Source organism: Phoxinus phoxinus (genome assembly GCF_949152265.1).
Source record: "Phoxinus phoxinus genome assembly, chromosome: 13".
NCBI lineage: Eukaryota > Metazoa > Chordata > Actinopteri > Cypriniformes > Leuciscidae > Phoxinus > Phoxinus phoxinus.
The window spans coordinates 31,863,657-31,890,722 of record NC_136888.1 but is presented as its reverse complement, the minus strand read 5'-3'; the positions used below and the strand labels follow the sequence as shown (position 1 = coordinate 31,890,722).

Genomic DNA, 27,066 nt, shown 5'->3' with positions numbered 1-27,066 from the left:
CCTTAGGACAACAGACGAAATGGGGGGCATCTATTTAGGAGCTCAACGAACTGTTCAGCCCCGTGCTTGATTGGCCGAGGAAGGGCCTTGCCATCATTTGTCTTTGTCAGATTATTCCACAGAGCCCGAGGGACGAAAGCATGCAATGAAATAACTGGTTCAATTTCTTTGACTGTTTTTGGGACGTTTTGGGGCTGCTGCATTAGAGGAGGAGACACATCAAAGGGGACAAGCCAGTGAGGAAGACAAAGTGAGCTGATACACCAAAGCTCTTATTGGTAAAATGTGGTGTGTGTTCCTGTAAGATAATATAAAAGCCAGAGCATGTATGTTAAAATGGCCACCCCTTGCTCACGGTATAACTACTTGTGTACTGACCTCTACTGCAGTTTTCAAACAACTTTTACCTCAGAGGAAAATGTAATTTTTTGTGTTTTACTAGAAATCTGTAACATCTCTTTTTTACTATACTATATGAATCATAGCCCTGGACATCTGCAAAACTGCCATACATTGGTGTTTTTGTGGATGCATGACTGACAAGTAACAAACAATGTCGAACCCTGAGGCTTTACATTCACAGGATAGAGAACGTCTCACATGACAGTCATGTTTTCAGACCAGGTCGAGAAAGGCCATTCTGGAAGTATCCAAAAGGCCAGTGTCTTTATATCAAAGGATGCCCGAGAAAGATGGGAGGCAAGTCTGTCTGCTTCATGATGTCTTGGAGGTATAAAGTCCCTTTGATTCCATGGTGGCCCTGTTCATTGATGTTTCCATAGTGCTTGGCAAAGCTGGAAAGTCACATTACAGCTGCCTTTCAGAGATGATTGAGAAAATGTCTCCGGGGGGGGGGGGGGAGGGGGGGGGGGGGGGGGGTGGGGGGGGGAGATTAAAGCAAAAGGGCTTGAAGAATCCAGAGATGGCTGGGAGAGTAGAGTCATGATGCTCTCTTACAGTGTGGTGTACTACTGTATATGCTACTGATTAAAAAAATAAAATAAAAAAAACTCATCTTAGAAGGACAGTCGGATTCAACTTTAAATTAACTAGTTCACCAAAAAAGGACAATAATGTCATCATTTGCTCATCTTCATTCCAGGCAATTCCAGTGACTTTCTTTTTTTTAACAAAAAAAGAAACATTTTGAAAAATGCACTTCCATGTAATTACAATGAAAGGGGACTGGACCTTTCAAGCTTCAAAAAGTCATGCATAAGTACCATTAAAAAAAATTTGTTAAAATGCCAGGTCTTCAAAACTCATAAAATAACTTTGAGAACCATATTAGTCAAGGCAAAGGTAGCATGGATTTTAATTGAGTAATGACTTAAGGTTTGATCTCTCAATACAAATATATATTATGGCCTACTTTTTTTTTTTTTTTTTTTTTGAGACTGAAAAAATGTGTTTGCTTGTAAGGTGGTTAGGATATTCTTAAAAAAATAAAGAAAGAAAGTCATAAGGTGAACTGACGTGAGGGTGAAATTTTTTCATTGTAGGGTGAACTTTCTGACATTTTGTAAAAAAAAAAAAAAAAAAAAAAAAAATTGTCCTTTTGGTACGACCAAACATTTCCTTTTCTTTTCAAGTTATTTCACAAGATGAAATGAAAGTCAGTGGAACCTGTCTAGTGTGGTAACTTTAATCATTTTATGATAGTTCTGTCTTTCTATCACATAAATACAGTATATGTAAGTGACACCTACACAGCCTGACCTCAACTCCTGGAAAAACATCAAAAATGGGATCTCTGGAAGAAATTTCTAATGTATGTTAGATCAGTGACGATCTGCTCTGTCAATGACTTTCTACAAATCGCTGTGGAGAACCTGAGGCAAAAGAGGTTAAAAAATGCAGATTTGTACAGATGATTTGTACTCTTTGAAATGAGAACAACACATTTGAGAATTTCAGACATGAATGCCTACAGGGCAGGAACAGTGGGAGAAGATGAGGGCTGGTGAAGACGGGACAAGAACAGATAGGAGTGGACTGAAAGGAATACATTTCCTAGATTACTTAATTGACTTTTACATTTATATTATTAGTATTATTAGTATTTTTTTATCTTACTAAACAACATTATTTCGTTAACATACACTCTAAAAAATGCTGGGTTATTTTAACCCAAATCTGGGTCAAATATGGACAAACCCAGCCATTGGGTTAACATTTTTAATTAAAAAATGTAACCCAACGGCTGGGTTTGTCGATATTTGACCCAAATTTGTGTTGAAACAACCCAGCATTAGAGTGTACTAACACATGGTACAAGAACGAAAGAAACAAATACACAAAAGGAATTCACCTTCTGAACACCCATTGGTAGTTGCCACATCGCATCACTTCTCATTTACATAAAGTCGAACTCTGCTCAACTCTTTCACATTACCAACTCACTGATGGGCCTCAAATTGCCAACTCTCATTGAAAATAAATGATTTCCAGTCACTTTGTCGCAGCAAATTGCTGTCAGTGTGAATGGCCCTACGAGTCATGACTTGAATTACCAATTTAGCGACAATCTGTAGACCCCCATGGCCTGTAGTTTGTTTGTAAAATTGCACAGTGTTTTTTTTGTTCAGGCTTTTCTTTCACTATTTATGTACCTAAAGCAAAGCTCAGTCCAAGATCATCTGCTACTGTTGATTTATACAAACAGTTGGGCCAGGCCAGTGGGCTAAACATTTATTACGGTGACATTTTAATGGTTGGTAAATGAAAGGAAAATATCACAAATACTTTCCTGGCTTTTAAAATTTGATTTGTGTACAACAATTGATCTTGTATTTGGTCTAAGAGCCGTAACAGCAGCCAGCCTGAAAATAAAATCATGTTTGCATGATACTGGGCTGCTACAATGATATTTGACAGCAAGAGCATTGTGAGGTTATGTGGCTGGTGACGTTCTCAAGCTGAATTGTTTGTTCCACTTTGTTGAGTTATGGTGAAGATATTGCTTCTTATTCATTTTGGATGGACAGAGAGAAAAAAAAGTGCACAAATACCTCCATCTTTATTAGATGATATCACTTTAATGGAGCTCTTGGATGTCTTTGATTTAAGTCGCTAATGTCACTTAGGACCGGCTAACAGCAATGGTCAGATTATTGTCCTTGTCGTGTATTATATGATGCAGTTCCTAATAAAGTTAACAGTCCATTGGCTGGTTCTATTGATCTGATTTGTCAAAATGGTTGCATTTACACTTGGCCACATAAATGTGTCTCTGAAAAACGAACATGAATCTGACATTCAATTCCAGCGCTATATGCAAAATCAATGGAGTTCATGTCAACGAAAGCAACAGATATGAGCTGCATTTTATTTATCATCAGCAAATTTTAAGATCAAACATCACAATTGTAAAGAAAGTGGCATCAGCACTGGTAGGATTATTTATTCGCACTACTTTTTATGAAGATGATTGTGTTTTGAGTGTCATTTGCGACAGTTTTGGCTTTGTGAAGAGATCCAACGCTACTCATATGCAGCAATGTCAAATCTGTCAAATCTGCCAATGTCTAATAACATCTATTAACATCTACCAAATCTATAACATGTCATATAGCCTATAACAAGCTCTCATACGTTCATGTTTTAACATTTTGGGAGGAGTGAAATTTACTCATGTGGTTTTATAAACCAGATGCATTCACACTTCTACAGTTTCATTTAGAATAGTTTATTTTTTATAAATCCCAAAATTATGTACACTACGTACGTACATTTCTATGCCTTTTGAAATACACACAAAACACTTTTTAAAAGTGTACTTAATTGACCGCTCGCCATGATCCGCCCCCCTTAGTTACCGTCGCTGTGTCCGACAAGCTAAGCCGCTCTCACGCCACACCATGTTCTCACGCAGTGAAAAATACATCGCGAATCAGAGAGGAGACTGACAACACACCGACAGACAAGACAGACCAGGTTACTTTTCGGTTACTTTTGATATTAAACATATTAACCAAAGTCTCACCTTTCAAATTTGGTCATTTGTTTAAAGAAATTTAAACAATAAATACCGTTTTGTGGCTCTTTAATGTGTCTGACAGATCGCTGTAGAGCATCAGTTAAAGCTGCTCGTGAACTGATCATCTCTTCCTTCTAGTTCATTTATAGCATCAAATAAACATGAATGAACATCAGAAGGAATGTTGTTTTAACCGCGGTAAGGCGTCAGTTCCCCAGTTTCTCAAGTTCAAATCCTCCCATGCAGGGTCCGAAATTAACACCCGCCAAGCGCCAAATGCGGGTAGATTTTCCATTTGGCGAGTAAATCTCAAAAGGCTATCCGCCACACTGGCGGGTGAATATTCATACCAAAATAGTAATGTAATAAACATTTTTTAATAAAATGTTTGTCCTGCTATAGTCTTATCTGATCGGTGAGTAGTAGCCGAATGTAGACGAACTGCTGCGCGTGTGACAGGGCGCATGTTTAACGAGCAGAGAACGAGCAGAGATATGAAGAACGAGCAGAGAGAGAGAGCGAGCCCCGGTCGCGCGCGCGCTCTCTCTCTCTCTCTCTCTCTCTCTCTCTCTCTCTCTCTCTCTCTCTCTCTCTCTCAGTGGAGACAGGCGAAAGTATAAAGGCTTCACCGTCTCCTAAGCGCTGTCTTCAGCATCCGAAATTAACACCAGCCAAGCGCCAAATGCTGGCAGATTTTCCGTTTAGCGAGTAAATAATAAAATAAAATGTTCGGACACTCGGGAGGTCGTGAGATATTGCACACATTACGAGTCAGCTAAACTGATAATCGCGTCAAAGCAGCTGGTACACGGCACGACTGTCCGGCGGCAATCACGTGAGCTTTCGCGCTAAACACAAGAGACCGGAGTTTTCAATGTTGCAGGCAATAGCTTCAGATAGAAAATGACAGAAATGTGTGTGCAAATAGCCATTCCTTTCAACATAAAAACGAGAGAGAGAGAGAGAGAGAGAGAGAGAGAGAGAGAGAGAGAGAAGAGTGTGTGTGTAAAATATTTTTTTTTATTATTATTATTATAGCCTACATTTAAAATTTTGCTCTGGACAATTTTTTATGTTTGTATTCAACATAATACCTTATTATCTCAATTAAATGTACTGAAATTAATGTATATGTGACACAAAAAGGCTTTTTATTATTTTGGCCGGTAAAAAATATGCTTGGCTGGTAGATTTTTTCATCTACCAGTCCCCGTGGCAGGTGAGCCAAAAAGTTAATTTCGGACCCTGCTCCCATGTTAATCTACTAACTCGCCTGACTGCTTTGTCAGACAAAATGGCGGATGGCGAAGTATGATTGGCCAGATCACCTGTCAATCAAGCTCCCTGCGAAGGGTCAATTGTGTTAAGAAACATAGTCATGAAACTGTGCTCTCTTTAAGTACTCTTAAGTGGTCTTTTATTTTCATGCTCCGATGGAGTCTGCTCTGGTTTCGTACCGCCTTCATCGTCAACAATTATCATAATTTTCATGACATCACCTGCATGAAACTTTATACTATATGTTTAATGGATCTACTTAAGATTTCCTAAATCAAATCAGCATTGTCATAGGGTTCTCTTAAAACATATCTTGACTACCCGTCCCCTGAGAAAGCCTCCTTTGAGCCCTTGAGCACACATCCCTCAGCACACGATAGTCTTACTAGAGAACCACTAAGCGTCATCCCCACTGGACTTTTCCTGGGATTCGCATTCTCACTGCTCGCCCGCTCACGACGGCACAGCTCATTTCACTCACTCAGTCTCGTGGGCCTGAATGATTGATGGTTGGGGGAAAGACTTGGCGCACCTTCACGGCCCATCCCAGGCTGTAAAGCAGCAAGCATCACCATGTTAGACCCTGACAGCTGCACAGCTTAATGGGGAAGGATATAGACTGGGGAACAGGAGGCTGCTGGTCCAAGCCCCTATGGGTCCCAGTTGCTATAATAAATGAATGAATAGATGCAGCCTGTTTTCTTGAATGGCTGATGACAAAATAAAAAAGCCACGAGGGAAATTGAGTTGTTTGGGCACATGCTATCCCTATATACTCAGAAATAAATATGCATGCAGTCATCTTTTAGAATTTAATTTGCGTGGTAAATAGAGGGACCACATGTTGGCGAGATGATATATAATCTAATAATAATAATAATTGAATAACATAATAATTGATAATCTGAGACGATTGGCCACTGTTTAAAGGGTTAATTCAATACAATGAAATAAACTACTAGTTATAATAATAATTGATATTTTAAGCAGTATCAAAAAACTGTATCAAACATACATCCACAACCCATTTAACTTCCACAATCTGATGTCCAATCGAAGATATTCAATTACAAAAAACGTGGGACAGAATCAGAAAATTATAATTACCATTTTCAGGAATTGTTTAAATTGAATGACTCTAAAAGATGTTGTGTGCAGTTCGTGACCATCAAGTAAAATGTATCCTTACACCTATAAATATGTGTGACAGTACACAGAATAATAGTATTAAATAAAGGTTTTAAAGTCCCCCTGGGGTGAAAAAAAGTTTTTATTGTTGTTTATATGTCTATGTGGTGTTTTTAATATGCTTTAAGTCAACATAATCGCTGAGTAATTTTTTTCTTAAAACTGCAGAGAACCAAAGCCAGTCTCAAAAACACGGTTTGAACTCGCTGGTGTTTCTGGCGAACCAATCAGATCAACGTGTGATGGTCAACGAGTGGATCTCTGAGCTGAGTGAGTGAGTGGAGGAGGGGTTCATTTACAAAATTAAAGAACCGTGTAAACTAAATGAGGCAAGGGTGTAGAGTTACATTCACGCTATTTTAAGGCATGAGGAATTATTCTCAATACAGGTCAAATTTAATATTATACTTAGATTTTGGTTATGTAACATGTGAGCAGGGATGAGGAAATGCAAGCACAAAAGTGTATTAACAGAGAACATAAACACAGATAATTCAAGAACAAGAGTAATCCACAGAGAGCAGGTGATGTAGTTACATTGTACTTACTCAAATAATACTGAATAATATTAATGAACTAAATGTACTTACTATAGAGTTACGGTTAGGGTGTTGTTGGTTACTTGTAAGTATGTATAATTTACTGTTATTACTATAGTAAGTATATGTAGTAACTACACTGTAAAAACAATATATGATCAATCAGTTATGATTATGTATTTACATTACTCTAACTCATCCAAATACAGTAAGTTAAGCAATTTTCAACTTTTTTTTTGTAAGTAATACAAGATTTAAAAAATTTTTAAAGTCAGTTTGATTTAATTTAAGTTGAAATGACATACACATCCAAGTTGATTGTAAGGCAGAAAATTCACAGTGAACTCTTACCATTTATTTATCTTAGAAATATTAAAGACTATGCTAAACTACTTAAGGTTCTTATTTTAAGAATTTGATTCTTTTAATTAGTTTTTTTTTTTCCTCATCAGAAGAGGTGCAATCATGTAATAATATACGAATAGCTTAATATGGGGCAATTTTGATTTCATGTTTGCTTAAAAATGGTATCGCTGTCTTACTCTCAAGTAAAGTATGTTAGCTTAATCAAATCTATATAAAAAAGGGGTACGTGACCCGCAATCTTTGCAACCATTAAACCATTAAAGAGTTATAATTCCGACCACTTCTCAGTGCATTTAAACAAGTTAATTAGCATCTTATATAAGTGACGGTAAAAAGAATCGACCCAGGGACACTTTCTCTGATGTCATATGACTCACAGCGGGAGACGATGAGAAATTGAACACCTTCACTTTGCACTCACAGTAAGGCACTGCAGTGGCCGTTCACTACTGTTCCGGAAAAAAAGGAGAGGATAACTCAAATGGATATATAATATAAATGGACCTCATCAAACCTCTGCAGAACTGGGCTCAGCCTGCTAGACACATTTTTATGATAGCGGTGTAATCAAAAGCAGGTTTGCTGGAGGGAGCAAAAAGCAGATGACTCAGACAGCAACAAACAGGGAGTGAGTTAACGTTTTATGATTGGATGATCTACACCTCCGCATTGTCTCGAGTCTGAGGTGATGGCAGCGCTCATTGTAGCTGTGCTGAGATCAGGTGACAGAGCTTTTGAAAGCAAATATGTGCACCGTGAGCAGTGTGCATGCAACATAGCCAAAAATCTTGATGTTCACTGCCATATTAAGCACCACTATTACAATAAGTTGCTCATACCTTGAACAAACCAAAAACTGGATTACATTTAGCCACATACTCGTTCAGGAGAGATGTGCTAGTGACTTCTTTTCTTTCTTTGGTCTTTTTATTTAATGGGGATAATGCAAATTAATTAACATCCTTATAAAAATACTAATGTGAACATGCCGGATTATAGCAATATAGCTAATTTACATCCTCTTTGCCTGCAATCATAACAGGTAGTGATAGATGCCCCGTTTTATTTTTTTTATTTTTTTTTCACATTTGAGCCCCTGAGAAACTCTCTGCATGTCCCTGTATACATTACACTGATTTTACACAAGTATCGGATCGGAACTTAATATCGACAGATACTTAATATTCAATGACTCGGGTTTTGGGCAACAACAAAAAAAAAAAACGTTTAAAGTGTTAAGGGTTAAATTCCTTTTAATATTTGATGGGATAATTTCAGCTACTAAGGACAATATTTACAAGTTATATTAAGTTTATTTGACATCAATGTTGATTGTCATAAAGGCAAATCACGCAGATAATTAATGTTTAATTCTATATTTCTTTCTCTATTTGAGGACATAATCTATATGTAGGCTTTTCTGCGAATGCATGTATTGAACTCATTAAACTGATTCTCTGACAACAGCCCTGAAGCAGTTATTTTTTATTTATTAAAAATACTAGTTTAACAGGAAAACGCTCAACACCACAACCACTCAGAACACTTTAGCGACATAATTTGAATCCTTCATGCAAACAAACACCCACAACTAAGCATTGTGACAGCGAGTTTTCTCAACCACTCAAAAAATATAAAAATTGTATGGTCTTATTTTGTCTTCTGTTAATTCTAGATAAATTAGCAAAGCAGATATGCCAAAAATAGAGCAAAAAAGGTCACATTTACAGCTCTTTTGATTACAGCAATTACTTCGTTTCATTAAAGGGAATTTCAAGCCTTATCAACCACATCTCTCTTGCACACACACGCGCACACACACACACACACACTTTGGGGTGGCAGGTAATTCGAGCTCTAGTGGCAGGTGCTTCAGGAAGGCAAGCTACACTGTAAAGCATGTCAATCTGCTAATATCTATTATGGCAAGCGAGGGTGGATTAGAGCCGGAGAGAGAGAGGGCATTTAGCAGCAAGAACAGAGGAACACAGCGTGCCTCAGGACGAGAACAGCCTGTCTAACGTAGTGACCCCCGGAGGGATTTGTTTGGGGGAAAAGAAGAGAAAAAAAAACTGGGCTACCGAGCTACACAACCCTGAAACAATTAGAGATCTGTCTGCCTCTGAATTTGCATGACAAGCAGCGTTCTGTTCCCTGCGGTCAGACATGGGCAATTTCCCCGCCAGTTATTGAATCAGGAAGCACAGAGCAGAAAAAAAAGAAAAAATTAAAACAGGGAGAAAGAGGAAAAATTCAAGCTGCTGCCGTTGATCTAAAAAGCATGAATGCTCTATAGTAAATGTTGTAGTTCAAATGAGGAAGTAGCACGAGGCAGTTGCTCTTCTTGCATAGGTTAAGTGTTAAAAATAAATACATGCAATACGCTTGTACAAAGATTTGCAGTGAGGCAATCGCATTGCTTCTGGGCACCTTGCATTACAATTTGCAATTACACTTTGATTGAAAGGTTTGCAAAATTATTTGGGTTAAAAGAAATGATGTGACTTTTTTTTTGTACTTCGGCATTAATTCGAAACTCAGACATATTTGCATTGCAATGTTTGCCCTGCAATCACTTGCAATATTTTATATTGAAAGTTTATGAGGTTTTACAGAAAGTAAACAGAGCACAGTCTCAGTTTGAGTTCTGCCTTCCGAAAATCAAAAGGCAATAAACCAGTTTCTCTTTTGATCATATTAATATTAAAGCAGAAGATAAAAAAAATTAAAATAATCACAGAACCTGTCATTCTTCGATATCAAGTACTTTTTGGGCCAATAACTAAGTTCCTGGATTAACATATGTAGTTGATCCTTTAGTTCTAACCCTATTCCTACCCTTAAACCTAACCCTAAAAATAAAGGTGGGTTAGGGGAATAACACTGATGTAGAAGCACCTAAACCTGATTGTAAGACTAAACAACATAAACCGTAAACTTGTTGCTCAAATCTGATTGGTTGATTGGAATGTTGTTCCAAGATCAACAAAGCTGTTGATCCAGAAACATGTTGTGTTTGGTTAAATCATGTTCACCACCAAATAGGGGTTCGGGGAATCCCTTTTTAAGGGTAGTGTATATGACAGTGAAAAAAAAAGAAAAAAGAGTAGGCTTGTTTTTATAATTCATTTTGGACTTTGGAGTCCAAATCTAAGCTTTCAGAGATATTAAATCACAGAAAAACTTTCCAAAGTCTACTAGCATTTAAAAAAAAAAACGATGTACTTTCAGAAACTTACATTGCTAAGAGATAAAACACTCACTTATGGTGCAGTTGGTGGTGAAGTGGGGGTCATAGGTCGCTGTCTCCATGTCGCCGGGCTGGCTGTAGCTGGAAGAAATCCTGAAGGGTTTGTTCCGAGCTCCCAAGCTGAGGTGTACCACCGCCCAACTGAAAAGAAGAGAGAGAACCAGCAAGATCAGCAGCAGAACCCAGCAGCAGGGCTGATGCAGTGCCCGCACTGGGCTGTACGAGGTCATGGTGGCCCCTGGGAGACCGTCCCCCGTCTGGGCCAGTTCAAACGTCTCTGGAGATCTTACAGAGGGAGACGTCTGGTCGTCTGACACCAAACCAGACCCCTCCGCCATTTTAGGGCCATCCTCTGCTGCCGTATCGCACATTCCCTAAATCTTCCAGATATCCACGCTGCTTATGGAAGCTCTGCCAGTTGAAATCAATGGGAAGGTACAGTACGTGTTTATGTGTGTATTGTACAGATGCCGTCTCCACTGGATGATACCTGTGGAAGAATGCACGGATGCGCAGTTGCTCTGTGGGTTTGTGCGTTTTTAACCAAACTACCTCTCATAAGGAAGTCAATGACCTAGCTAATTTTATTAAGCAAATTGCTTAGATTTCAATTTGCCAGTGGCCAGTGACCAATGATTTTAGTCTCCTCCCTCTCTCTCTTCTCCCTCTCTCCTGTGCTTTTCTTTCTCCCAGACCTGTAACCTGTCTGTTGCGTTGTTGTTTCGCATCTCACTGCGGGATTTGCATTGATGTCTGATTCGCTCCAACAACAGGAGTCGAGACCCATGACTAAGTGGGCGGTGATCCTCTAAACAAACACACAGACAGCTAGCAATCATAGGGAAATGAAGACAGACAGATCTCTGACAGAATAATGCACTCGGATACACTTGAGTTAAGATTATTGTTCCACATTTGAGTTTCCAACAATCCAGTGTTTGTATGACTGATTCATTCAATGTGAATTGCCGTTTAAACCACATTTACTTTCACAACATGATGTGAAACAGGATATTTAATATTAAAAAAAAAATATTGAACTTGATATGTGGTATAAATCATGCATAAAGTGTAATAACCCAAATGTACTTCCATTATATGCATGCATTGTATGCAAATTGTGTTTGTTGTAGTTTCCCTTCACCAGGAGAGGTTGACTCATAGCGATTTCCACTTCCGAGAACCCTGGATATGTGAAAAGAGTTGGTATTGTCCAGTAGCCAAAGTTTCAGTCTATTCAAGGTTTCAACGTTTCAACGTTTTCAAGTCTGTTTTTCTTTGTAGAAAAAAAAATTATTAGCTCACAATAGGACCACAATAAGATAAAAAAAATAAAAAAAAGTATATTTCCAGTTGACTTTAAGTGCTGCTTTATCCTCTGAGGCACAGCATTAGAAGCAGGCCCGGATCAGCCTTGAGATGCAAGGTGCCAATTGACATTCCTGGTGCTGGAGTGTTTAAACATTATTTAATTTTTTTCCCTTCACAGATTTTGTAACTTTATTTTTAAACGCAAGGAGCAGGTCTTAAAAGAAAATCTATAAACAAACAGAGCTCAACGCTAAGGAGTTTACTGGTTATACTTGCCCTGCCAAAATTTCCACTGGCTCCACCACAAACAAACAATAAATACAAACAAATAAATAAATACTTGAGTAAATGGTATTTTAAGAAATAATGTTAAATAAAGACAAGTAAATCAAGATTATAAAATAAGAACAAATTAACAAATTGCAAGCAATAGCAATAGCAAAAATATGAAAATTAAATAAACTGATACATGTATAGCAGTATTCCTGTATGAAATACTATAATGTATAAATTAAATACATAATAATCCTTATTAAAGCTAAATAAGTTATTCAGTCAAGAGCAGATTTGAGTTTTTGTTTTGTCCTTTAACATTAATGACACAAGACAGCAGCGGGTATATTAAGCTCCTGTCACTTTAAGACCAAATGCATGGATCTGACACATCAGATTTTCTCCCAACTGTTTACATTCATTAAGACTTTTTATTTTAACTCAGATAAGACTGTGCTTACGGAAATACTTGCCAAAACGGCCATTTTGAAGTAATTTTGTATGTACTGTATTTGTCCATTTAAGTGCGATAAGACACACAATAGAACTCAGTTCGATAATGGCGCTGACACAGCTCTTTGTGTGCATGCTTAGTGTGTGTTCACACAGAAAACTTTTGCTTCTTCTTGTGATTGAACTGTTTAAAATCATTTAAATTTTTGAATGTTTATGATACTGTGTTGATGTTTATGGTTCTAATACTGACCAGGAGCCGGACCTGATTGGTGAACGTAATTTCACCAAGTACACCATGTTCCTGGATCAACATTCCAATCAACCAATCAGATTTGAGGGACAAGTTTACAGTATATGTCAAGTTTAGGCTTACAATCAGGGTTAGGTGCTTCTACGTTAGTGTTATCCACCTATCATATCCCTCTTATATTAGGGATAATTTAATGGTAGGGATAGGTTAGGAGTACATTTTCGGACAGTAGTTGTTTCAAGGTCAACAAAATATGTTGTTCCAGTAACATCTATTACTGGGAAAAATCACGTTGACCTGGCCTGATTAGAGGGTTCATGATCATAAGGGGGTTTTGCACCAGGTAAAGGAACTAGTCACCAGGCCGAGAACCAAATGATCTCCTAGGTGCCATTTTCCTGGTTTTATCCGCACTGCCAGTAGGAACTCTGAAGTGACGTAAGCAGACCGAGAGCGGCATCATTTAAGCGACACAACAACAACGTCAACAACTGGTGGATGAAGGCACCGTGACCAGAGATGTGTTTTTGTTGTGTGTCATTGGTTTTGCGATAACTAAGATGGAACGTAGATGCGTAAGTTATGTGATATTTTTGAAAATGGCAGGTACTGGTGTATCATATGGCATGCGTTCGGCCAATCAACGTACACTACTGTCACTGGTAGTTCCTGTTGTGCTGGGTTAGTCCCCACTCTGAAGTAAGAGCTAATTTAGTCCCCCTATATCTAAAATAGTTCCCAGGGACCAAAAGGCTGGGACTTCCACCAATAGTTATACAATGAAAATGTTCTTCCAGTGCAAACGCCTGTATACTGATCGAGTTCTTGTGCTGAAGTCATTGAATTTTCAAGTTAACAACTGGAGAGAAAATAACCAGTTTATGATCACTTTTGTTGTTGTTGTTTTTCAATATGTTCCTTGCCTCAGATATCATGAGCAGAATAGAGCAGCAATCCAATGAAATATTTGTATGGTATGCTGATCCTAATGTTATTTGCCTTATTTTAATGGCCTAATTATATTTTCTTAACACTAACATTTCGAAAGATCATAAATAAATAAATGATGAAGGTCCTGTGATTCACTGCTTTAATCGCTGCTTTGTTTTAAAAATATACATTCTCAGGTTGTCTTCCGCCCATGTTTAAATGTGAACAAGTGAGAGGAGAACTGAACTTGTCATCAGAAGCTCTGCTTTTCATCATTGCTAATGTTGTTTTGTAGATCTAGAATAATGCATATTAATGTGCACACATGCGTAATGTATTATCATAAGGGTTGCATTTGGAAAATGATTTCAATGCTTTCAGCAGTCAACCTTAACGAGAAACACACGCTCACACAAACACAGCTGACTTACTGTAACATAAACTATGTTCTGGTAGACACTTGTTTTTTATCTAATAAACCAGTCTTGAACCGCATGGAATAATGAGTTGCCATCGGTATAATTTCAAATTTAGCTTTATTTTAAGGTTCAATTGCCTCCTCTGGGCAGAAGGCCTACACTCATATCTACATATTAATTTCATTGGACAGGGTTGTCATTAGATACACTGTATGATAATAAAAGCATACAGAACATGCTCATGGCATTGTTCACATACTGTATAATTTTGGTGCCGTCATTGCCGCTTTACAGAAACTCTTCACTGATAGTCTTCTGGTGTATTATTATAGTCAATGTTGCATAGAAAATGACATTTTCCAGCTGACTGAATACTCAAGAAGAGTAACACACAATAAGATCATGTTAAGATCAAACTTGATGAGCTCTTTTTGAGATACAAGTTCCCAGGTAGTCAAATGCTGATGCAGCGAAATACATTAAAATACAAGCAACTCTATTCCATATTTTTTTTAATAAATACTGATTAAGAAAATGTTTTAGCCGTGTTCTTTACTACCAACAATGTGTAAACTATACCACATTTTCAGGATTGTCATTTTTTATTTACAATCATAGACTAGCAGAGTAATGCAAAAAATGAAGTAGAGAGAGACAGAGGCTGTGTTTAAATTTGCTTACTACCTGTCCTAAACAGTATATAAGATAATAATTAGTGCATCGCAGATCATAACACACTCAAACAAGTCAGCTAAATGCACCTGGTGGATATCCTTTTCCATGTAATTGTTTTAATGTGTGTTAGTGCATACTGTACTTTTTAGCTGATGTTTTCCATAATCCAGAAATAAATAAAACAGAAAAAAAAACTAATTAAATAAAATTTTAATTTTTCAAACTGCCAAAACATATTTATGAGAGCCTATTTCTGACACATAAGGGTCATAAAAAGTAAATAAGTTGGAATTATGACTTAAAACGTCATAATTATGATATAAAAAGTCATAATTATATTAAAAGTATTAGTTATGAGACAAAAAGTCGAAATTATGAGAAAAAAATGAAATTATGAGATAAAAAATCGAAATTATGAGATAAAAAAATCTAAATTTTGAGATTGTAAAAATCTAAATTTTGAGATTGTAAAAATCACAATTTTGAGATTGTAAAAATCACAATTTTGAGATTGTAAAAATCACAATTTTGAGATTGTAAAAATCACAATTTTGAGATAAACACTCGAAATGATGACAAATTAAATTAAAAATGAGTTTTTTATTATCCATGTAATAATCAGCATAATGTAAAGTCAATCATTAATAAACCTCTTGTCTTCATGACGGGGTCAGGAAGTATATTGGGTTATCAGCACCTGCAAAATTAGCAAGCAGTCCAATTATTGTATTAGTTTCCTGTGCTAATGAATTGTGAAGATTATGATTATGGAAAACAGGGTGAGATAAAGCAGTAAAACACCTTCTTGATCTGCTCTCCTCCAATGCTGTGATAAGCATCTGTGCTTCTCCGTAGCACCTCAATTAAACGTTTTGATCTAATTAATCAAGTGTCCTGTGGGACATCCCTCGACTCCAAATAAAACTCTCTCAAGCAAGAGTTATTAACATGACTAATAAGCACTGCCACTGATAACATTTTTCATTATTATTAGCATTATAGCTCATAAAACATCATCATGCGGACCGACAAGCTCTGGAACGCCAGCTCTGACCTTTGAGTGTCTTTTCATGTGGACACGCGGGCGGCCATTTCAAAATCAACTTTAATATATGGGCGGCGACCAACTCTTGCAGGTCAATTCATCATGTGTGTCTCATTAACGATCTTTAATTAGATTTTGCTGTTTCGGCTCATGCTTTGTTACGTTTAAACCTCAGCGACTTTTGAGGTCGCCAAGGCCACCTACAAAATGTGTTTTGCTTGCTGTGGGTGTTTGTTTGCGTCAGTGCAGCTGTTGTTATTGGCTATGTGATATATATATATATGCTAAAAAGATGCACCAGACATTATGTAGTGGAGCGACATGGTGGGTTGAAGTGGAATTAATGTTATGGTTTATATTTCAAAACAAGTGAGAGAAGATTAAACTATATGAAATTAAGAAAGCAAACACATTTGAGGTATTTATAAAAAGGCAGCAGAAAAACATACTGCATTTGATAAAGATGATAACATATATTTAATAAGAACGCTGCAAAAGACTGAAAACATCAAAGCATTACATATTTAACACAGTAATGTCTCTATAAAAAAATACAATCTGTATATTATTCAATATTATGATTTGAAATGGGCATTTTGCTTATCCTAGCAAACGTGATTGACAACATGCAATTATTTAGTTAGGCATCCGGGTAAGGCTGAGTAGTTTAGAGTCTTGAAAGATGATTGCTAAATATCGAGTAACTTGTGACATGTGACTAAGGCAGGGAATAACACAAACATGGAATGTTGTGACTGACCAATCAGAAACAAGTATTTCAGAGAGCTGTGTAAAAAACTGATTTACTACTATGTAATAACAATTTATTTTGATACAATGTGTGCATACATGTTTTTTTTTGTTTACATTGTATGCCTACTTTTTTTAAAGGTCCTGTTCTTCTTGATTCCATTTTTTTTTTACTTTAGCTAGTGTGTAATGTTGCTGTTAGAGCATAAATATGCCTGTAAAATTATAAAGCTCAAAGTTCAATGCCAAGCATATTTGATTTAACAGAAGCCCCCTTTCAAAGCCTACAGCCAACGGCCGGTTAGGACTACATCCCTCTACTTCCTGCTTTAATGACGTCACTAGAACAGTTTTTCGACTAACCTCCGCACACAGGAATACACAAAAAAGGGGGCGTGGTCTTGTTGCGCTCCTACAGAGAAGTGGAAGAGTTGCGTTTGTAGAGTGTGTTTGTCGCCATGTCGTCGTGACGCTGTTATTTTCATCCCGGAGTCAAATCACCTTACAATAACACTGAGCCATTCATCTCCACGTTACGGTAAGAGGCGTGACCTTTCCGGGCAACGTGCGCTAATCTGCTGTCCAATCACAACACAGGAACCGCTGGCACAATCAGAACTCGTTACGTATTTCTGAAGGAGGGACTTCATAGAACAAGGAAGTCATCAGCTCGTTTTTAGGACAGTTAAAACAGCAGATATAGCCTACATTTTGTGAAAAATACTGTGTTTTTTTTACACACGCGAAACATGAACACGTGTTATATTGCACACTGTAAACACAATCAAAGCTTCAAAAACACAGGAAAACTGGGACCTTTAAAGTACCTGCATGTAATGAAATCTATAATTACACTGTTGACCCTTCCCTTACATTCTAACCCTCTCTTACCACCAAACATGACCACAATATAGCAAAAAATGTGTGCAAAACAACATTAACACAACTATACCTTACAATTTGTATTATTAGTATTATTGTAAATACATAGTCATAAAAAACATCTAATATACAGTGGGACCCTATGTGTGTGTGTACTGTGTAATTATTTTGTATAAATACACACACATGCATGTATACATGTAAGAAAAAAATAGATAATATAAAACATTTATACATAATATAAATGATGTATAAATATATATAGTATATACATGCAAATATTACTTGAATATATAATTATTATTAGCACTATTATTATTAAATATCATATTCAGATTATTCTTGTTTTAACATTATAATCATAATATATATGTCCTTAATCACAATTACCAATTAATAACTATAAATGAGTAACATATTTTCCAACAAACAAGAATGCATGGTTCTGTCATGACACCTCAAACTGCTGGCCGACTGCATAGGCAAAGCATTATTCAGAAGTACAAAACATCATTTGCATGCTAATGTTGAGGATGGACAGCATGAAGCCCAGGGCAACGGATCCTCAGAATCACAGTAGATAGATGAGATCAATATAGGAGGAGGCAAACCAGAGGCTCGGGCCTTCAGAAAAATCGCGCCACCCATTTAAGTGGCATTGATTTTGACTGTCAAATCACATGGCGCATAACAAGCTGGCAGAGATAGACTGCACAAACTGATGATTAGATGCAGCACTTTGACAAGGTGGGCCAAATAAATGCTACTTCCTCAAATGAAATGGAATGTATTTGAATACAATCAGAGAGGAAGAACTTTTTTTTTTTCCCCGGTCGTTGCAACTAGGGCAGTTACACTGAGTTACTTGAGATAGGACGCAGTCATATAGATCAAATGTGCATCCCGTTAACATTTTAATATATGTGCTGCAGTAATCTCTGGAAACCTCTCAGGCCAACGGTTAGCAGTTCTCAAGAGAACAGCAGTGACGTTTCCTTTGCTTTTCTCAAGATGACATCAACTGAAAAACAGAAGAAAAAAAAAGTGAATCCACGAGGGCGAGCTAGCGTCGCGCAGCGGCAGGGGTCAGCGGGGCTAATTGGTTGGAGAAATCACTTGCAATTCATCTGGAAAAGCAACAATTACATTCTCTGATATTTGTTTATGTCCAAGCACTATTTTGCAGAATACTGTGCCTTGGGAAAACGCTTGCGAATACATAGTGCGCTGGTTATAATTCCCTGTTGGCTAAAATTAACAACCGTACACTTCCGTCTCTGGCTCATGTCTCCTGATCTGAGGCACATTACCGCAAGAGATGAAAAAAACGTACTGGCATTCAGCTTCACCACTGCACATTTCTGAGGGATGAAAAAGAACAAAGCAAACAAACAAGAGCAAAGTGACAGAGAATAAAATATAGTGAAAAAGCACAAATAAAAGAGCATGTTTACCACCAGTTGGCATATCCTTTGAGGACTGATGTTTGCCTCGTGAGATAATAGCACTGGAGGAGGAGTTGGAACGAGTGATTCCTTTGTAATTGTTTTAATGGAACAATTTGTCAAAAAGAGATATATGTATACAGATATAATATCTGATATATACAGACTGATTAGTCAAATTTGTTGAATATTGAAGGCAGCATAGCATTACATTTGATGAGTGTGTGTCGGTGTGTGTGTGAGTGTGTGTGTATTAGTCCATACTGTACTTTTTAGCTAATGTTTCCCATAATCCAGAAAAATAAATCTCTTTTAACTTTTTCAAGCTGCCAAAGCATATTTGTATGAGAGCCCATTTCTCTCAACATAAAGAGGGAATAAAGTCAAAATTATAACAGTCATAATTATGATAAAAAAAAACACAATTATGACAAAAAAAATTTTTTTAAGTAGAAATTGTGACAAAAAGAACACAAAGAAATTCAAAAAGAAATTATGAGATAAAAAGTCAAAATTATGAAGTATGACAGTCAAAAATATGACAGTTGAATAAAAATTTGAATATTAAACGGAGAAATTGTGACCAAAAGTCATAATTATGAGAATAAAAGAAGTCAAATAATTTTACCAAAAAGTAAAATTATGACAGTCAGAATTATGACAAAAAGTTATAATTATTATATTAAACACACCATGTGTTTGCATCTCTTGGTCTTAGACAAATTATGAGCAATAGTAAAATTGAAGCACCACTGATGACAACATGTATATCTTTCCCAAACAAACCTTGATGGATAAAACCATCCGACCAAAGTCCAGTCCCCTATTATTTCCACCCACATATTCTGTTTCGGTTTAGAAATGCATCAAACAGTGTAAGTTATGTTCACTGCACGTGCCATTTATCTCCAGCACAAATATGACCAGAGCAAGAAAAGCTGCAGTGATCTATCAAGACCGTGAGATACTGATCTGGGTCTTGACCGCAGTGTTATCCAACAAACCCCTCAACGGCCAGAACCTGACTCCATCTCACCTTGAACCCGCAGATACACACGCACACACACACACACATTATCCGCAGCACATAAATGTTAACCTGTGTTATCTCTCAATCCTGCCCTACGTCTTCATATAACCCACACAAGCCGCTCAAGGGTATCAGGGCAGGGTGAAACGCTCGGCCATGTGTGTAAATATTGTCCGGTTTAAAAGAGCCGGACACAGTGGGTGTGTGATGGGAAGTGGAATGTAACCAAGCAGACATCATTAAACTGTCACTGGACATGGATGAGCTCCCGTCTCATTCTGTCCTGCTCCATCCATCCGGACGGGTGGAGCGAAGGTTGAAGCAAGGGAAGGATGCCAGTTGTGAAGGAACGAGAGCCAGAACAAATCAGGCTTTGGGTGTCTAGCTGCCAAACGTAATGTGGCGGTCCTGGGCTCTGAGTGTGCTCGCGAGGGTGCCTGTGAGTTTAAATCCACTGGACTGAATTACTCTGGCAGAGCTAATCACATTATACCTGTAATTGGTTTTGCAATGTGTCTGACACACTTAGAGCTCGGCACACAAGATAGCGGTAGAAAGAAGCTCAGGTTGTTTATGTGCTAAAGCAGACTTGTGTGTCGCTCTGCAGACATGTTCATACTCACTCCTGTAATCTCTGCAATATCTCACATCATTTGACATTTAGGCACTTTTTTTTGCTAAGCAACAAGAAACTCTTTTCTGACTGAAAAGATTTAGTACTATCTGCACACACACACAAAAGGAAAAGTGTTTTTGAGCTGTGGCTTAGTGGGTGGCACACTAGTCTTGCATAACCAGACCTTTGACTAAACAACAGAAAGTCTGTCCCACTTATTCTGGCCAAGAACTGCCCACTCAGGGGAAGAGATTGTTTGACAGACATGTGAAATAGCCTGTGAAAAGTTATGCAGTTTAGCAGTGGGTTCACATGCATGGATGGATGGATGGAACAATCTTTTGAGTTTGTAAGGATTCCACTTCTAAGGATTCATCATGGTTTCAGTGGGATCTAGATGAGATTGGCACGTCTCCTTGGTAAAGCTAGGAAGAGCTGCTAGACCATTTTGGAGAATAACAAACATAGCAGGATCCTAAATTGATATTACCAGATTGATATGATCATATTTATTTGCTGATTGATTAATTGATTGATTGATTGATTGATTGATTGATTGATTAAAAACACTTAATATTGATGGTCCTTCAGCAGACATTCTCCTAACTAAGTAACTTTGCATCCACATGTCAAGACTACATAAACATAAGACGTCTAAAAACATAAGTTTGAAGCGAAATTGACGCGCCTGAGGCAAAAGTTTCAAAAGTTTCGAAACCCGTTGGCGGCCATCTTTTTACAAGATGTGTGATGTTGATAGATCATTTATCGAGAGAGTCACCGCTCTGTATTTGCTCTGGAGAGCAGAACGGTGGCGTAGGGATCATCGTCACTGTATTTGGGTCTACCAGACCCTTCGGAGGCGAACCCAGTTTGGCGAGTTTTTCACCATTTGCTCCAGGAGCTGCGCCTGGATGACGGCCGCTTTCAGCGGTACTTCCACCTGTCCCGCGCCCAGTTTGATGACCTGCTGTCCCACATCGGAGCGATCACTCACCTATGTCACTTTATGCCACGTGAAGCAAGCAGGCTCCTGATTGGTTAACGCGGCGCGAATTGACGCAGAAGTTCAGATTTTTCAACCCGGGCGGCAGAATGCACAAACGCGTGAATGCACAAAAATCACTATAAAATAATTTGCGCGTAGATAAATCAAATTATTTACTTTTTTTTTTACGCGCCAGACGCTCTTCTGACCAGACAAAGAGAGTTTCCCGCTTTCGAATCACTGAAGGTGATTGGCTCCTCGCGCCAAAACGAAGGTGGAGCTATACATTCTTTAAAAGAGAGAGCCAAAGCTCCTCCTCTCTCTCTTGCTGCTGCCTTCCTCGTCTGCTCGTCATGTGAAGTCTCCGGTCCTGAAACTCCCTCAAGGAGTTCACTTCTTTTATTTTCTTTATAAGTTTCTTTTGTTTTATTTTCAAATTCTCCTTGGTTCGTTTCCACCTACGAGTCGAACGAACGAAGCCTGAATTCCTTCAGTAACATATCACTTCCAAAAGAGGTCTTCTTCGAATCTCCCGCGGACAAGCGCGCCCCGCAAACACGAGCGCGCGCACTCTGCTTCGAGAACACGCGCAGGCTGGACACAGCTCGTGCACACAAACGAACTTTGCAAGTATCAAACTCTAACGAGTTTAATGTTTTAAGGTTTGTTTCGATTGTTGGCTCTCTCTCTCAAAGGTCTGTGATTTCGTTATTCTATGATGATTCTCTCTCTCACATTCTCAGAACTTTATCTCTCTCACTTTCTCTCTCTCATCTGTTATTCGTCTTGTTTGTCCACATGTAAGATATGTACAAACCTATAATCACTATGTGTAGTCCGTTATATTCTGTAGTTTGCATTTATTAAAACAATATATTCAACTGTTTCTGTGAAAGTGCTTGTAAAAATACAAACGTCAATGAGGTTCACGATCCGAGCTACCGCGCTCAATATTTACTACATTAAGTAGCTTTAATTTTATAAACACAAGGAAATTAATGTTCAAGGCCAGAAGGTTAATATTTCTTGGAGTTTATAAGAAAGGATAGATTTATTGAGAAATTAATCACTTAATCTGACGGTTGGTCGCTGGACGAACAACGATTTGATAATTACATTAATTTCCCTTAAGGATTATCTCATAATCGAAGTTAAGTAAGATTATTGATATATGAATGAGGAATTATAATTCGTTGTGATTGATTATTCATATATTCATATAATCCACTTTCACTTTCGACAATTTAATGTAACTGTAATATGCAAAATATTAATCATATTCATGATTAGTTATTAAAATTCCCTATGGATCATTTGAGCTAATTCATACGGACCAAGAGTCCGAAGCATAAGGTTTACACCATTCTATGTAAATGCTTACATTACACTACACTACATAATGTGAGGCATAAAGTTAAGATCTCTTTCAGGTTGGTAAGCGGTGTCAGATCTAAGAAGACACATTTCTTTACTTCTCTCTTGAGACTCACAGAGTGTCAGTTGCTTTTGAATTGATCTCGGTGGTTGTAGTCTCTCACTCGTCTCTTTCCTCCCCTGTCCCCTCTCATTCACTGATCTTCAATGGAGCTGTCACTGTTAGCTTCACTTTATACTGGGTTTAACCCCCAAACACTATTTTCTTGACTTTTTTATCTTCTGTTCATTTGGTTCATGCTGTTGTTGTGCCCATGTCATTGATTTAAGGTAGTTTTTTTTTTTTTTTTTTTTACGATAAAATACTTGTTCCTTGATATGCAGAGACAACTGCAAGTAAACCAATTGCTTGGTTAGTTTGATTCCTCTGATAATTCTGCAAGACAGATCAAAGTGTTTTGACGGAATATTCCTGCTCGTTACTTTTCTCTCTCGTGAAAGACAATAACTAACAGCCTCATTAGTTTCCGTGTGCAGCATTCACACCATATTGGAGACATTTAAAACCATTAAAAATGTTGATTTACCTTAGAAGACACATGATGTAAAACACGCTGACGTTAACCCCCATGTATAATTCTTGTAATGAATATGTTGTCGCTGTGCCCTTAAGTCATGAAATTGCTTAGATGAAAGAATATGGGGGAGAAAAAAAGTCACATCACATGACAAGTGGCTTGCATTTTTAGACTGAATTATGGTTGAAATTCAATTACCCAGGATCCTCAGACTTTAAAAAAAAAGGGAAAAAGAAAAAAAGGAAGACTGCAGCTATGAATGAGGGTCTGGGTGCTTTTGTGAAACTGTCAACGCTACAAAGATTCAAGGTGATTTGTTGTGTTAATGCAATGCCTTCAATCACACTTTCATCACGATGGTCTGTTTTTCATTTATCGCACGGAAAATTCCAATTTTAACTTCATGACATGTGACCTCATGTTCAACTAATAGGACATTGTGTTTGGGAACACAAGCCTACAGAGAGAGGTTACACTTTACTGTTTGTTCACATGGACACAGAAAAAAAATATATAAACGTTTCTAACAACATTCCAGCGCTTTTTTCACTTTGTTCCACCTCTCCTCACATAAAGCAGATTTTCGCTAATAATGCATTCAGTGTACCATGCTCTCTCTATTTCCTAGCATCCCTCTTGTTTTTTTTGCACTCTTTGAACTCGTTGATGGCTCTGTTTTGAAGCAGCAGTATTCCTGTAATTCTCTTCTAGTTCTCTGCAGTGTAATGTCTAATGACAGCGTCTGTGAAACTACCACACTTTAAGTCAAGATTAAATCACAGTTTACTGTATTGCGAACGTCTTCACTGTACATGAAACTCGAAAAATTTGAATATGGTGCAAAAGTTCATTTATTTCAGTAATTCAACTTAAAATGTGAAACTAATATATTATATAGACTCATTACATGCAAAGTGAGATATTTCAAGCCTGTATTTGTTATAATTTTGATGATTATGGCTTACAGCTATAAAAACCTTTTCACAATATTCTAATTTTGAATTTGGGGTTTTCATAAGCTGTAAGCCATAATCATCAAAATTACAACAAATTAAGGCTTGAAAAATCTCACTTTGCATGTAATGAGTCTATATAATATATTAGTTTCACCTTTTAAGTTGAATTACTGAAATAAATTAACTTTTGCATACATTTTTCGAGTTTCACCTGTATTATTAAATGTCATAATCAACTCGGACAACAATATATATTTTCTATTGATGTCACGTAGGCTGTGCAAGCTATTGGACAATGTTAACCAACATCCAAATTGCTATTTGGTATTGTTGGGACAGGAAATGTGTATTCAGGTCAGGACCTATTCTGACATGTAAGGCCAACTTGTCATGATCCAATCATTTTCCACACCACAGTTTTGTTGCAGTCACTCATTATGAAAGATTGCATGGACAATGGTAACAAACAGCTTGTTCAAACAAATCTTTGTGAAAATGAAAGCTCCAGTATTCTTTGCAAGTTTCAGACTGTGGAGCAATGTTTGGTCATGTTTTCTGATAGGAGTGTGGACAGCTTTTAAATGCACAAAATACAGCACTTCACAGCGAAATAAGTTATTTCTCCATTGCAGATGCAGGTTTTATTAGACAGTCCCGTGTCATAAAAAAGTTACTGTGGGTACAAAATGGTTGTGTTATACTGCGTCGCTTGAAGCACATTTGTGGTGAAATGTATCTAGTGACTGGTGCAAAATAGTGTGTTCAATTTTCTGCAAAATAGTTAAACATGACTGACAATCTTTCATTACGTTAATAGCTGTAAGTATCACCGCAGTTCAGAAATGAATCGGTTAGTGGGGCGTTTGAAATGAACTTACAACTAACACTAAGTCCTACCCAAAAACTTAACCGATAGTGTGAGATAAATCAAACGTGAAATTAAAATGCATTTGCTGGAGCAACCATGCTATTTTAACCTCCTTCTACTTAACTTTGAACTCTTTTGTGGACTGATGTGACCCATGTTTCACAGGACTTGTACCCGAGCGCTCCACATCGCAAGTGTAATGCTGTACCAGGTGAGCTACAGTCAGAAGAGCCACACACATGTTAAGTGGATTATGAGATGCAAACGTTCAGATGCATTCATTTACAAACCATGTGCTTTGGTAAAAGTGATTTAAAGTCATAACATAACATTATAATATATATCAGTATCCATTTATGTGAAAAGGAATACAAGTTGTTGGTGTTTTACTGCCTCTAGTGTTCATTTCAGCTGAGAAATGCATGTATAGTAACACTTTAGCACATTGACATTATTTTCTTCTAGATCTGCTGTGCCGAAACAAACTGTGTTGCATTATTTTCCTGTTGTCACTGTAAAGCTGCTTTAAAACAATCTGTATTGTAAAAAATGCTATATAAATAATGTTTGCCTACATTTCGGCAAAACTGCAAGTCATATATTTACAATGATTCTGGGTTGCAAAAATCTATCTGTGTAAACATACTACTATAATGTTTCCTTGTTCACTGTTCTGCTGTACTTCTACTTAATACAGATGTCTGATTTAGTAATGAAGAAGGTTTGTATAACATGTTTGACCAATGTATGGACATCTACCATTGTTGACTTTGTGAACACAGGTTGTCACAACCCACTGACCACAAGATAAGCAGCAAGTTTGATTCTAGTGTTAAATGAAGCACTTCAGATGTTACATTGTAATAAAAGGCAGGTCTTTGGTAATGCAATGTCCTTGATCAACACGCTTCATACAGTAACGGTGTCTCTGGATGTACGGCTCTGAATGCAAAGCTTTGTTTTCTGACAGTATTTGGAGCAAAACTCAGAGACAGCTGGAATTCAAAGGTGTGCAATGATGAAACAAATAAACCTGAGAGGAGGCCTTGAGCAATCATTGCAACCTCAAGACGCACATGTGTTTGGTCCTCTTGTATAGCATCCCTTTTTATTACACAGCTTTGTGCTTGCAAATTAGCTGAGGGCTAATCCATTTCAGCTTCACTTTGGTATCATGCTACCTTGTAGTTGGTATATTAGCTTATATTTCCATTGCTGCCAGTCCTACGCTGCTGATACAGTATGTAAATAACTGTCAAAGCCGGTATGCAATGACAACAGTTTAACGTTCAAAACGTCTATAGGACTGTGGTGGTACAATCAAATTACGGATCACACAACACATCTTTTCCAGTTGCATTAGCCTCCTGTTCGCTACCGTATCCATTACAAAATGTTGCTGCTCCCCTATAAAGCTCTTCATAACTTGGCTCCTCTTTATCTCTCAGATGTTATCTCTCAGTTGTATATTCCTTCACGTTCTTTGAGGTCATCTTCTGCAGATTTACTGACAGTTCCAAATTTCAAGTTGAGGTCATTCTGTGGTCGGGCTTTTAGCTGTGCTGCGCCAGAATAAGGGAATCCTTTATATTTCACATTCACTGGATTCTATTTCCCTCT

The 27,066-nt window shown here is 37.5% G+C and overlaps 1 protein-coding gene across 1 annotated transcript in view; it reads right to left on the bottom strand.

Annotated features, from left to right (window-relative positions):
• Nucleotides 1-27,066, bottom strand: part of alk (ALK receptor tyrosine kinase) — a 203,518-nt gene that overhangs the window by 59,823 nt on the left and 116,629 nt on the right. The window contains exon 4 of the mRNA XM_079632171.1: nt 10,614-10,741. Within this exon, the coding sequence (XP_079488297.1) occupies nt 10,614-10,741 (128 nt within the window). The remainder of the gene's footprint in view (nt 1-10,613; nt 10,742-27,066) is intronic.